Source organism: Eleutherodactylus coqui, chromosome 5 (assembly GCF_035609145.1).
Source record: "Eleutherodactylus coqui strain aEleCoq1 chromosome 5, aEleCoq1.hap1, whole genome shotgun sequence".
NCBI classification, from domain to species: Eukaryota; Metazoa; Chordata; class Amphibia; order Anura; family Eleutherodactylidae; genus Eleutherodactylus; species Eleutherodactylus coqui.
This window is the reverse complement of record NC_089841.1, coordinates 142,421,497-142,436,055: the sequence shown is the minus strand read 5'-3', so window position 1 is coordinate 142,436,055 and position 14,559 is coordinate 142,421,497. Positions and strand designations below refer to the sequence as shown.

The 14,559-nt window shown below is 47.5% G+C and overlaps 1 protein-coding gene across 1 annotated transcript; it reads right to left on the bottom strand.

Moving 5' to 3' along the window:
- Positions 1 to 702: 702 nt before the first annotated feature.
- On the bottom strand, positions 703 to 14,311 carry B3GNT4 (UDP-GlcNAc:betaGal beta-1,3-N-acetylglucosaminyltransferase 4). The gene is made up of 3 exons (XM_066603301.1): positions 14,062 to 14,311; positions 9,493 to 9,555; positions 703 to 3,603 (listed from the first exon to the last, which is right to left on the bottom strand). The coding sequence occupies exon 3, from the start codon at positions 3,575 to 3,577 to the stop codon at positions 2,483 to 2,485; it is 1,095 nt and encodes a 364-aa protein (XP_066459398.1). The 5' UTR covers positions 3,578 to 3,603; positions 9,493 to 9,555; positions 14,062 to 14,311; the 3' UTR covers positions 703 to 2,482.
- Positions 14,312 to 14,559: the final 248 nt, after the last annotated feature.

Sequence of the window (14,559 nt, the reverse complement as noted above, 5' to 3'; positions counted from 1 at the left end):
AAGTTAATCCCCCATAGCAGGGAAAGATAGGGCGGGGCTATGGGCACCTATACTGCGCTAAAACCACGCTCGTGTGAACGAGGCCCAACAGTGATCTAAGCTCAGTTCAGTAGGTCTGCAAGGCAAAATAGTTGCTTAGTTGTTGCAGCCACAACGCAGACCCTACAATGTGAACATATTATGGCTTTAGTGTAATGACAACAGACTTAAGTTGGCAAAGCCATGTTCATTCCAAGTTAGGGCTAATTCCCACGGGAGGATTTCCGCCGCGTGATACGCAACAGAAATCCGCGGCGTTGCCCCGCAGCTATTAGGCTCTATTGAACCTAATAGTGCAATGCTCACGGTGCGGAATTCACCCGTACTCATCAGCGGCATGTTCTATTTGCGGGGGCGTACGCATGCGCGCCGGAGCGTCATGAGGGACGTCGGGGGATGGATCCGAAGGTAAGTATGGGGTCTCTGGGGGAGTGCAGTGACGGGCTCCGCTGCGGAATTGCGCTTGCGGAGCCCATTACGGCCATGGGCACTAGGCCTTACTGCATTGTGTTATGAGTGTTAAGTAGAATACCAAATTCCCCAATACAAATTTGTAAGTTCTTCTAATGTGCTGCATGGAAATTTTTGCTTTTAGCTGCACATTTTATACTGCTAGTACAGGATAAATCCAGATATGACATTATGTAAAAGACAGAAACAACAGAATTTCTGAGACATTTATTCAAGTTCCAGAAACAGCCATCTCTGAACTGTCAATTAGCAAACAAAGTTATTCCCTAGTGTGCAACGAACATTTGAGAAATTGTGCTCTGACTGCAGATTCTAGTCTCCTTGCTGATTCTTCACTCCACACGGATGTAATGATCAATAACTGGTGCAGCACTTAATACTGACTGAAGCTTCTAAGAAATTCACCCTTAAACAAGCTTCTAGCTTTCAGTATCATCTCAGGTAAATAACATTCCCTCATATGAATTGAATTGCACATATTTTGCATATTTAAGTTTTTTTCAAATATATTTCTTTCAATTTCTTTTAAGTTAGGAGCACACTACTGTATTTCAGCCGCCGCTTTGGATCCATAATACGAATGTGTCCCGGCCCAACTGTGGGGTCTCCTGACCCGACCTCCGAGCATCATACATTCCTATGGGACACAATTCTGTATTACGGATGCATAATGCTGGCCAAAATAAAGTAGTGTGTAGTTGGCCTTTATCAAAAATTATCAGGGAAGTAGCACTGGCAGCCATCAGTCTTTAATATGTGGGATCCAAGCGCCATGCAACAGAAAGAGAAGGCCTAGCCCCCCCCCCCCCCTCACACAGGCGGTTTTTACCACGATTAGCGTAGTACTTTCAGCACAGTGGTACAACACTCCCATTGTTTTCAATGGAACTGCTCACACAGGCACAGATAGCGGCTTAATTGCAGCGCTTTTCAGCATCCTGATTTTCGAGCAGAGCATATTCTATTTTTTGGCGTTCCAGCATTTTAAACACTGTGCGTCGCCCATTAAAATGAATGGGCAGCATTTTCAGCTCTGCTGAAAATGTGGCACAACTTGGTACCACGTTTTTGACAGCATTAAATGCCCTAGCTACAATACGTGAAAAAAAAAAATTGCAATACCTAGCAGGCGCTGTCTGGGTCCCTCCTGCTGCTCTCCGGAATTCCTGCAGGCTTCCGTGCAGTTCTCCGCGTCGACAGAGTAGCTACAGCAAAAGATTACTCTGATTGGCTGAGACAGTGCTCAAGAACCAATCAGACCCAATGATCAATGAACCAATCACAGCCATTCAATGGCTACCAGCAAGAAATGCTCTGTCGGCGCTGACAACTCCACAGAAGTTTATAGGAACGCTGGAGAGCAGCAGGAGGGACCCGGACGGCGCCTTCTAAGTGAGTTTTACTTTTTAAGTTTCCTTGGTTGCGTTTTCAGCTGTGCCAAAAACGATGTAAAAAAAGCATGCCAATGCTGCTGAAACCACAGTAAACGCAGCATTGAAAAATGCTGCGGTTTTTAGCAAACGCCTGTGTGAGGGAGGCCTTAGACACCTGTTCCAGCTCTGTGGTCCTTCATTGTAGTAACCAACATAGTAAAGTCCATGCCAGCACAGCGATATTGCAGCTCCATCCAGTTTAAGTGCATGTGGCTGAGCTGCAATACCAGTTGCATGAATTGCAGAGCTGCTGTGTCAGGTGTTATAGATGCAGACCTTCCTCTCTGGAGTCAGATTACCTCCCATAATCCCAGGTGTGAGGTCCCTGGCAATCAAAAACTGATGGCCTACCCTAAGAAAAGACATAATGTTACTTCCTGGAAAATTCCCTTCATTTCTTAAAGGGCCATATTCTTAGGAACCAAAGCGAGGTCCGATAATTCTAACTAGGGCTAAACTTATAACCCTTTTTTATCTTTGGGTCTCAAGACAAAAGCACTTCAAGTCTAAATATTCGCAAAATCCGTGAGGTGTGTAGTTCACAATGAGTTTTTTGATTGTGCACAGTGCATCCCTTCATCATTCACTAAAGTCCACATGATCCACATTTCTGTTGGATTTAATTTGTGAACAACCATTAGCCCTTTGTACAAACACGGATCGAATGGATTAACCAGTTTACGGATACCGAATGTTTTGAAGCCTGCATGATACTGCGGTGTCACATTCATCTTTTCAAGGCACATGCCAACAAAAACATCATCAATAGGAAAGAGCTCGGTGCTTTCAGCTGTCCTAAGAAGATGTTGGGTAGTCCGTCTGGACATTAAGTAGCCTCCTCCTCCAGCATATAAAGGATAATGACTCTTATTGTACATTTCAGATGGAATGAAGTATTTCACTTTAGGGTTCCTAATGGGAAATGCATTGCTGATTACATCTCCAACAAAAAGTTCATGTTCTGCATCCATCTCCAGCAGAAACTCCACAATATTGTACGTATTAATGAAGACATCGTCATCCCCTTTAAGAACAAAGCTGGTGTGTGAACATCCTTCTGTAAACCATCTCAAAAAATGAAGCTCCTTAAGTGTGAGGTTAAAAAAATTGTCTAAAAAATTCCACTGAATGATATCATTGAACTCCTTGTCTTCATAAGATATGAGTTGGTCCAGTGATTTAGCTGGTACACTGGCCTCGGTTTTGCCAAGCAAGAACACCAGCTTAATCTTCTTGCCCTGAAATTCCTGCCTTTTCCCCCAGGTATTTCTTATTGCAATCCTCCTATCTATATTCATAGGATGAGACTTAATAGCCAATAATAAGAAGGTATCTTTTTCACATTCTTTGGGCATGATAAGAGTTGAAAAGTTCCTGCAATGTCTGTACATCAAGAATATGCGATGCAGTTCAGGAAAGGTTGAGGAAGCATTGACTACAGACTCATTGGGAGAACATTGAATGACCTTTTTTGATGGAAGAGCCCAGAAGACAAATTCTTGTTTTTGTGCGTCTGCTTTTCTAGGGACAATAGTGCCAATTTCTGTTTTAGTATCTTTGTAAAAGTAGATAAAAAGCCCAAAGACTGACAAAAACAAGGTATAGAGCACAATACTCCGCAGCCGTAGAACCATCTCTGTGCAGCAACTTGAGAATTTTTCTATGAAAGGAACAAAACATGGGAACAGAGAAAAAATATTAAGTGACAGAATTGCAGTAAATGTCCCAGGTTCAGTTTATAACGGTGTCGGTCACTGACAGAAAATTAGATTTTTGTACTTACCGTAACATTGTTCTTGCGTCGTTCATTGGGGGACATTATTTGGAACTTGGGTATAGCTACTGCCACTAAAGGCCATTTTACACGCAACGATTATCGCTCTAAATTCACTCAAAAGCATCTTTTGAGCGGTAATCATTGGGTGTAAATGTGCCCATTTTTCACTTTTCTGCTGAACGATGATTTTAAGTTCAGCATTGGAGATGAGCGAACGTACTCGTTTAGGGCGATTTTGCAATCGAGCATCGCTTTTTTCAAGTAATTGACTACTCGGGCGAAAAGATTCGGGGTGCGCCGGGGGTTGCAGAGGGGAGTGGGGGGGGGGGGGGGCGTCTGACTGTCTGCAAAATGTGCTGACCGAGAGAGGCGTCAGCAGATACAAAAAGGTGTGAACCGTGTAAAAGTGGGTAAAGAGGTCCATGTGGCTGCTCTGCAGATCTGAAGGGCAGAAGGGAAATTACACGCTAACCAAGAGGCACCCACAGCCCGAGTCAAATGTGCAGTTTTGCAGAAGGAAGGATCTCTGCCCTTTGCACGGTATGCCTCTATCACGGCGAACCCCATCCAGCTTGGAATAATCACCTTGGTAGCCACAAGGCCTTTTCTAGGACCATCTGGAATCATAAAGAGGAAGTCAGAGCACCTGAAAGAGGAAGTTTGAGCCAGATAGACTATCAGAGCATGAACCAAAAATCGAGTTTATGGAGAGCCCATGCCCTCAGATGAGTCTGCAGGGCACAATGATGGTAACACAATGTCCGCATTTACATGGACTGACAGCAGCAATTTCAATAGGAAGGAAGCCACAGGACGAAGGACCACCTTATCCTGGTGTACTACAGTGAAGGTAGACGTAGCCGAGAGGGCTGCGAGCTCTGAGGCTCAGCGAATGGAGTCAACAGCTACCAAAAAAGCCACCTTATATCTGAAAAGGTGAGCTTGAGATTGAAGTGCACCAAGGCAGAGTTAAGATCCCAATGTGGAACTTGAGAACAATAGGGAGGAGCGGCAAGGGCAACTCCCAGTTTGAAAGTAGTCGGCCGCTTTGGACGCTAGAGGGCGCTGGAAAAGAATGGACAGGGACGATACTTGCCCTTTTAGGGAATTGAAGCCCAAGCACATGTTTAGGCCTGCCTGGAGAAAAAAGAAAGTACACGAGAAAGAGAAAAGCACATAGGGTGATAACCACACCGTTCACACAACATGGTGAACCCGAGAGCATTTCCATTCTCCCGGGTTGACTTTCTCTCTGCTTAGGAAGTCGGTTTTCCAGTTGTCCAAGCCTGCTATGTGGACCGCCGAGAGAGATGCGTTTCCGCCCATGCTAGGATTTTTTCCGCCACCTCCATGATTGCTGAGCTGTGGGTTCCACCTTGATTTATATACGCAACAGCCGTCGAGTTGTCCGTTTGGACAAAGACTGAGAACCCCAACAGCTGTTGCACAAAGTGACGAAGCGACAGTAGTATGGCCCAAAGTTTCAACGCATTTATTGGGAGCAACGACTCCTTTACGATCCACTTCCCTGATGCTGTTACGTTGTGCAATAGCCCTCCCTATCTAAAGAGACTGGCGTTTGTGGCCAGCACCAAATACTGTAGTGTCAAGAAGGATCGCACTTGGTGAACGAGAGGAGATTCCAGCCACCAAATTCTCTGATCCAGCAAGTGTGCGGATATATCTGACAGAGAGGATTGTCCACTGGAGAGGTTGGGCATGAAATTGGCTGAATGGAATAGTCTTGAATGAAGAGACCATTAACCCGAGGACTCTCATGCAATATTGAATGGGGATCAAAGTCTAAATTTGTAAGGAGCTCACCTGTGTCTGGAGTAATTGAAGTTTCTACAATGGTAGCAGAACACGGGAACTTATCGTGTCAGAGACCAGGACAATAAATTCCAGACACTGAAAAGGGAAGAGAGAGGTCTTGGAGTAGTAGATAACCCAGCTGAAACAAGAGATAGTGTCTAGGGTGATGTGGACACTCTCCAGAGCGGTTGAGTGAGAAGGTCCTTTAACTTAGATGTTGTCGAGATAGGGGATAGTGACAATTCACCTGAAGTGTAGAAGAGCCATCACTGCTGCCAGGACTTTTGTGAACACCCACGGAGCCGTGGCCAACCCAAATGGGAGAACTACAAACTGGTATGTTCCGACCAAAGTGTGAAATGCAGAAAATGTTCATGCATTCTGCAGATGGGCACATGGAGGTATGCATCCGTGATGCTGATGGATGGCAGGAATTTGCCTTGTTGCATGGATGTGATGAAGGCTTTTAGGCCAGACTTTCACATATTGATTCAGTTTCTTCAAGATTAGAACAGGGCAGGACAGACCCATCCTTCTTGGGAACAACTGGAATGCTTGAATAAAAACCTGTCAAATGCTCCACGAGTGCAGCCGGGACAATTACAGTCTGCCCATTCCAGTTGAGCAGCCAACAGAGCTGTAGCTCTGAGTGGGACAGTAGGTATATTGCTGGGAACCTGTCGCGATGGTAGACAATCAGCACAGTGTGGTTCAGACTGCCCGCATGTGAATTTGCCCTGGGGTCAGATATGGTGCCTGGGTCTAATTCGCTTGCTGCTATGAGTGCTGCACAAGGGGCACAAGTAAAAGGGAGCTAGCCTCCAGGTAGAGCGTACCCTATACTGTGCTGGTGGTCTCAGACTTCGTTGCTGTGAGAAGATGACAAGCCACGAGTAATATCACAGGTCTCAGCCAAAGAGAAGATGCCGAGATAAGGAGGAAAGGGACCCGAGGGCACGCATTAGCCCTGGGTAGCATGGGAACCAATGGGAGCACAGGAAAAGAGCGCTCAGAGCAGTGATTGGAGGATTCTCCATGAAGTACCGCCTCCCTGTAGGGGCACCCCAATAAGTTGAAGAGAGCCTGTTAACCCACCCCTGTAAGTGTAGCCACCCCCCTAAGGTCCTAGTAATATTACTGCCAACAACCCGTGCCTCCTCTCTTCCCCAAGGGAAACACGGTCTGGCAGCAAGCAGGACTGGGAGAAGATCCTGCACTGTGTGCAATGAAGAAAGTCCTGCCGGGTAGGAGGGAGAGAGGCTCCTGTCTGACCCCCAAGCAGCAGGCACCTGCAGAAGAAAGAGGAGTAGAGAGGCATTGGTAGGGGCAGCTGTCCCACTGGTGTAAAAGAAAAGGAAAATAAGTGCTGGAGCACATGGAGGGGAGAACTGAAAATGAGCTGAATTGAGATGAAGAGCCTTAAGCGGGTATGATGGAGGTGGTAGTAGGGACATTAGCAGGCAGACTCCCATTCAGTGGGTGAGGTGTTACTCAGATTAATAGAATTTTCAGGAGCACACAATTCATCCCCCAAAGAATTTTTTTTCTTTATTTGGGGGGGGGGGGGGGGGGGGGGATTTATTTCACGATTTTATGCATAGCCAGCTACGGGGTTATGAACCAATGACCCCAAGGATTACTCAAGGATAAATTGAAGAGTGGCAGCATAAATGGTGCAAAAAGCAGCCTTTGTATCAAATGGACATTTATTGTTCATGATTAGATGTAAAGGGGCAACATTTCGACCGTATCGGTCTTTTTCAAGCCGCTATCTGATGAAACAGAGCAGTAAGTCCATGCTCCGGAGCCTTTACGTCTAATCATGAAACAATAAATGTCCATTTGATACAAAGACTGTTTTTTGCACCATTTATGCTGCCACTCTTCAATTTATCAGTGGGTGAGATGTTAGGAGTGAGGAGAGTACTTACCTCATGGTCAAGTCTACTCACCCATCCATAGATTGACTCCTATATTCAGACAGCGTGCGCCCCAGTGCTCATCCACCCTTTGTGGAGGGAGTGTTTGCATTGGTGGGTGCACACTATGGCTGGCGGGTCAAATTGGCGTTACACCATACCGCCTTTTCTTCTGAGGTTCGGGGTTACAACAGGGTGGTTAGCTCCCCGCTGTTAGCTCTCCTCAGTGAGATACCAGGGAGAATCTAATGCCTACCCTGTATTCCCAAAGGCAGTCATAGAAAAAGGAAAAAAAGACAGGTAACTGAGAGGTCTGCCTCTTACGGACACCAAGCTAAAATTGATTAGCTTGGTGCCTGCAGAAGGGGCATAGCTGGTAGAAGGAACTAACATTGCTTAGTGTCCGTCTCCTAGTGGCAGTCGTTATACGCACTGTCCAATGACACAGGCAAGAAGGAAAATCATATATGCAACAACATACAGAATCTACAATGCTGCAAATGTGAACAAAGCCTTAATAGTTTTTAGAAATGAATGAATGGACAGCAAAGATGGGGTGGTACCATGTTAGCCATCATTCACCTAACACTTGTCTTATTTACACAAAACCATTTAACATCACATAAAAAAGGCACAAAATAAAAAATGTAAATAGTTGACCCTGTCAGCTCATGGGGACGGGATAAAATATTCTTCTTCATAACCATGCATAAATTCCCAATGTATGCATTTAAAAAGATTGTCCAAAGGTCCCTTGATGAGTAGCTGAGTATGCGAGGTTACACATCTGGAAACCAAGCTCTTAATGCTTGCTTCCCATCCATAGTGCATCACATTGGTTGTATTGAGAGCAGTATACTAGTCTGTCTCTACGAGTCCCATAGATTATGAATGGAGCAGCACAGTGCATCCTCGAACACCACTCCATTCAAACTCCTCACTACAGTCATGCAGTAAGGAGTAATGGGGGATGCAGATTTCCATTCTAGTGTTCATGAAGCTCCTGGGGCCCAATGCAAAATCTGTAACAGATTCCCCAACTATAATGCTTTATTCATAGTACTGGGCTCCCATTATAGAGCAGAGAGGCCTTATGTGCCCCCTAAGGCTCCTGGGCGCAACCGCATCCACTATAGTTACGCCCCTGCATGGGGAATATCTGCGATCAGATATTCATTGCCTATTGTGTGGACAGCAGATAAGTGTTCACTTTGGGAAAACCCTTTTAATTTCTTAATGAATCTTGATTTTGGTTGGAGCTCAGTTGTGCGGACTGTAAATATCCTACATAGACATTTAAAACACGTTTTAGGAACATTTTCTTTAACATAAATTCCAACCTAGGTTCTAGACTAAACCTCAAGAACTAAAAAACTGATTTTACAGGGATTTTTAATCTGCGTTTTAGTGTGACTGCTGCACTACAACCATATTGTCTAGACCCATCTTAAAGCAAACAAGACCATGTTCACATCTGCTTTGGAGGCTTCATTTAAAGCCTCGGGTACAAGATCTCAAAGTAAAGCAGAATGCTGCAACATTGCAGGCTTACTCTCACGGACGCAGCTGGCCCAAGTATTACGGGCATACTTTTCACACCAGTAATACGTGGTGCTAAAAGCCCATTGACTTCTATTGAGGTGCTCACACCTGCATTTTTCACGCACGTAGAAAAGAAAAAAAACACGGCATGTCCTATTTTGGAGCATATTATGTCCCATTACAGGCTATGGAGATTTAGGAAACGCAGCAAACATGCATGTTACATATGTATTTTCTGTGTACTGCACACTACACGTGTGAAAAATACTTGGAATGACAATCCTCCCGTGTGAGTGAGCACTTTGTCTGAGAAAATGGAAGGTGAGTGTTGGGTGCCATTCATTTTCGTCAAGTAATGGCTCTGTCCCTGGCTGGGGTTCCGTTTTCCTGCTCCTATGACGCATGGGGAAAATGGAATGCCCCAATGCAGATGTGAATTAGGCCTTTTAAAAAAACAAAAAAAAACCTCAATTCTTTCATGTGACTGTAGACATACCTCCTGTTTTAATGCCAGTTTCTCACCGCTTTTCTCATTGCTGGCAGCGGCAAAATTGCAAATCTGTAACAGAACACACAAGGAAGCTTAGTGAATGCGAATAATAATAAAGGTTCTCAATGTTTTTGCAGTGGTAATAAGCTTTAATCCTGCTAAATTTAGTTGAAGGCTCGTCTATGTGATACAGAAATTCATTCATTTAGTCAATCAATCTTCACCACAGATCTTGTAAATAGTACCCCGTAAAGTAAGAATTCAAGCAAACCTCATAGCCACGGCCGTGTCAGACTTCGCCAGTGGAATATCACAGTGGACTCTGACACGGCGCCCCCCAAAGACCACATACTCACCTCTCAGGTTCCGAGGAGAGAGTCCCGTCCAGCGCGCAGGTGCACATGCGCAGCGCAGAGCATGACGTGCCGGCGGTGACGCGTATTCCTGAGCTACTTCCGGTGTGCTCACAGCGGAGGTATTGCGGGACAGACAGCTCCCATTGACTACAATGGAAGCCGGATGCACGTATTTTTGCGAAAGTGCATGCCACTATTTCTTTCACGCTGTGGAAATCCGCGGTAGAATTCCACAGTGTGAGCATTGGAAGGCAGAAAGCTATTAGGTTCAACGGAACCTAATAGCCACGGAATAACACCGCAGATTTCCGCCGGCAAAAATTAGTTCGTGGGCATTAGCCCTCATATTGTAGATCACAATATTAACATGTTCCTTATAAAGCCCAAACAGGAAACGTCAAAACACTCAGGTATTCCTAGGAAAAGATTAGAGTCAAAACGAAACAGAGAGATGGTAACATTGTGTGCCTGACGTGGAGGACAGTTATATGAGGAGCCGGTAGTAGAAGGTATCAGCTGATGCCGCAGCCGCCTGGCTCCAGTAGATAATTCACCCATCTCTGTGCCCGGCGGCTGCACCTTCAGATATCTTAAAACTGTCACTTTGTTTAAAAAAAACAAAACAAAAAAAAAACCTGTTTCTGAAAGTGAGGAACAGAGCAAGAACCCTGATAAAGCATCCCTGCGCGATCCGCTGTATGTGCAGTGCAGGGTCTTGAGAGGGTGAAGGACCTGCGATGGCATCATTGTCACTTCACCAGGGATGCACAGCGGAAAAGGGATAGAAAGGGACATCATGCTACTGTCAGTGGGGGAGGGGTGAGAAGGGGTACAGTGCTGCTGCCAGCGGTGGAGAGGTGGGAAGGGGCCAGTGCTGCTGCCAGGAGGGAAGGAGTGGGTATTATGTGCGCTGCATGGTGGCATTCATAGAGCTGCTGGGGTAAAATGGGCACTGCACAGTGGTATTTCTTTGGCGTAGTGTGGCAGTATTTAATAACTAATGAGGTCTAAATAGAAAAAGTTTGAGAAGGTGTCACTGACAGGCACGTCCGCTGCCCGGAACAATTGTGTGTGTTGTCATTCCTAAGATGCGTCCAACCCCTTCCGTGCGCCAACACTGAAGGGAGTATTTCCAGAACGACAATTTATTACCCATTTACAAGATAGCTGATAAGGGTGTAATCAATGAGGGTCCCACAGCAGACACCCCCATTAATCATCAGAACCCAGGTCCCCCATTTGAATGGCGTGTGGTCGAGCCTGCACACTGCCGCTCTAAACACTATGGGACTGCCAGAAGTGGCAAATGTTAAACAAATGGTGCTACACAATCTCTATAAGATGTAGCAGCTGAGAAGAGACAATAGAGCCAAGTTGTAATACACAAATCCAACCTGTTAACATAGCAATAGGGAGCAAATAAGGGATTTAGTCTTAAGGGGACAGTTAACCCTTTCCAATCTAATTTTGGATACAGGGTTTCCTAAAAGGCTTTCTCTTTTGGCGATTATAAAACGGTGCCATCTGTTGGCTTAAGCCAGTGTGTGTGTGCCAGAGAGGCTCCGACAGAGTGGCTGGTGATAGACGGTAAGAATACCCTGTTGGACATCTTCGGTTTTTTATTTTAAAGGGAACAAACAGCGCTACAGACTGCGCTATTTGTTCAGTGAACATAATAGATGCCGAATGGAAACTAAGAGAACTGACAGTCTTCCATTTTTTTCCATAACCATTGAAATTTCATGTTTCTGCACCAAAAATGGAGAGAGAGAGATGGAGATAGAATTTATGCAAAAAGACCAAAAGTAAGTATATTTCATGCGGTTCTCTACTGCCCAGATTAAAGGGATAGAAATAGCGATTTTAAGCAGCACCATAGCGCTGCCTGCCGCACAAGCTGAACATGTTTATCAAGAGGTGAAGATTCCTCATTACACTAAAAACTCACTTTTATGTTCTGCCGTGCGGTATGCAAAACAATCTGCTCGAGTCAGAGATGGGCCACCTGACCACCGAGTCACAGCGTCTGCTCCGGCTGGGACAGAGAGCGCACAGTGTAAGCTCGCTCGCGCCAAGGTCAGCAGCGAAGGTGAGGCATGACTCGGGGCTCAGAGGGCAGATCTCTGACCGGCAGTGGGTCATTTTGCATGGCAGAATATAAAAGTGAGCTTTGAGTGTTAAGAAGACTATCCTCCGTTTGAGAAACATATTTGTGGCTTGTGAGGCGGGCAGCACCATGGTGCCTGCTTATAATTAGTAGACAGAAGGGTAAACTCGCACGTTGCGAAAATGTTTCCGATTTTTCACAGCCAAAAAAACAGTAAAATCCGTAGCATTTCCACATTAAAAACCCCATCAAAATCCGCTGTAGATCTCCCAGTACTGCGCACCGCTATACCCAGAGCGCAGCGCACACCAGCAACTGAAAGCTGCCAGACAGTGGCATTATATGACGGGCACATCACATGAAGGCTGGTGGTGGTACTCCGTAGCAATTGCTGATGTGCGCTGGGTAGAGCAGCACGCAGCATGGGGAGGTGAGAGGAGTGCGGCGCAGGCTAACATCACTGCTGGTCCTCAGCCAATTTTGATTCCAATTTCCCACCAATGGTGCAGATTTTGATGACATTCTTGATGCAAAAGGTAATTTCCCAAAATTTACTTTTATCAACTATGCATAGGATAGGTGATAAATGTCTGATCAGCAGGGGTCTCACAGCTGAGACGCCACCCATCCTGAGGGTCCTGTGTCCCCCTCTTTTCTGAACTGTGGACTCATGACACCCCACACAGTGCCTTTAAGATGAAGAAGAGGTGGCCAAGCTTCATGGCACCGCTCCATTCAGTTCAATGGTACTGATGGGAATAGCCAACTACAAGCGCCCAGCTATCGCTGGCACTCCCATTGAAGATGAATGGAGCAGCACTATGCACGCTCCACTGATGCTCCATGGCATCTCCTCCTCACTGCGGCCGATGCGGTGAGCCTGCAATCAGGAGAGGGGGGACGCGGGACCCCCATTCTCAGTCAATTTTGGAATACCCCTTTAAAGAGAACAGTGCCCGGATCGCTACCTGCTACAAAAGCTTGCAGGGAACATTGCCAGCGATGCAGCCGAAAGTCATGGGTGAGCGGCAGCTGGTTACCACAAAGAGAGGGAGCGCCAGCGCCCGTGCCCCACACCACTGCGTCATCCATCACGAACCTTTAAGACCCAAGCCAAGAAACAGTGGCACATTCGCTCTAGTGGCGCTGGGTGGCAAGCAGCTCCTTGAGGCGGTCGCCCAACTTTCCATGAATGACAAATCATTTTTAAATTCAGGAGTCTGGAAAGATTTTGTAGAACACCTGCAATAACTGCCCCCGAGGCCATACTGCTGGCCCCTCCTCTGCAGCCAGGGGGTTGTAGAACACCTGCAATAACTGCCCCCGAGGCCATACTGCTGCCCCCTCCTCTGCAGCCAGGGGGTTGTAGAACACCTGCAATAACTGCCCCCGAGGCCATACTGCTGCCCCCTCCTCTGCAGCCAGGGGGTTGTAGAACACCTGCAATAACTGCCCCCGAGGCCATACTGCTGCCCCCTCCTCTGCAGCCAGGGGGTTGTAGAACACCTGAAATAACTGCCCCCGAGGCCATACTGCTGCCCCCTCCTCTGCAGCCAGGGGTTGTAGAACACCTGCAATAACTGCCCCCGAGGCCATACTGCTGCCCCCTCCTCTGCAGCCAGGGGTTGTAGAACACCTGCAATAACTGCCCCCGAGGCCATACTGCTGCCCCCTCCTCTGCAGCCAGGGGGTTGTAGAACACCTGCAATAACTGCCCCCGAGGCCATACTGCTGCCCCCTCCTCTGCAGCCAGGGGGTTGTAGAACACCTGAAATAACTGCCCCCGAGGCCATACTGCTGCCCCCTCCTCTGCAGCCAGGGGGTTGTAGAACACCTGAAATAACTGCCCCCGAGGCCATACTGCTGCCCCCTCCTCTGCAGCCAGGGGGTTGTAGAACACCTGCAATAACTGCACCCGATGCCACACTGCTGCCCCCTCCTCTGCAGCCAGGGGGTTGTAGAACACCTGAAATAACTGCCCCTGAGGCCATACTGCTGCCCCCTCCTCTGCAGCCAGGGGGAGAGGTCTTCAGCATGGACATACATCTTCCATCACTGAGCCGGCAGCCTTCCCGTGCGCTGCAGCATGTGATGAGGGGCAGAACACCTTACCTTCTAGTGAGAGGCTGTCAGCAGCGGGGTGCAGGTCCCGGACAGCCCGCCAGCTTCTCCCCGCAGCACCCGGCCGGGCAGGCGCTGCCTGGCTCCCAGGGACGCGGCTATGACCTGCGGCAGCTTCCCGAGTCTCCTGCGCGGCTCCTCCGCATGTTCACAGCTGCCGTGTGAGGAGAACTTCCCGGGAGGGGGAGCAGTTCTTAGACAGCAGCCACACAGAGGGGAGGGAGGCTGTCAGCCGAGCCCGCAGCGCTCTGCGCTCTTCCCGCCTCTTTGTGTGGCTGCGAGGGCTCAGCTAGATCGCGGTTCCTAGCAACCTGCTGCCGCCCGGGAGTCACAAAGGAAGCACAAAGCCGCCGGGATCTCTATGGAGAGGCGCTGCCTGCCGTGCATGTTAAACGGGCTAGAGGGCAAGCGGCTGGCAGAGGGGGCGCCACCTGTCACAGTGCGGCATTGTACAGTCCTGCTCACCCGCAGTGCCCATGACTTCTAGGG

What these genes read in the sequence shown, in the direction of transcription:
- B3GNT4 (XM_066603301.1), bottom strand. Translation starts at nt 3,577, where the DNA reads ATGGTTCTACGGCTGCGGAGTATTGTGCTCTATACCTTGTTTTTGTCA.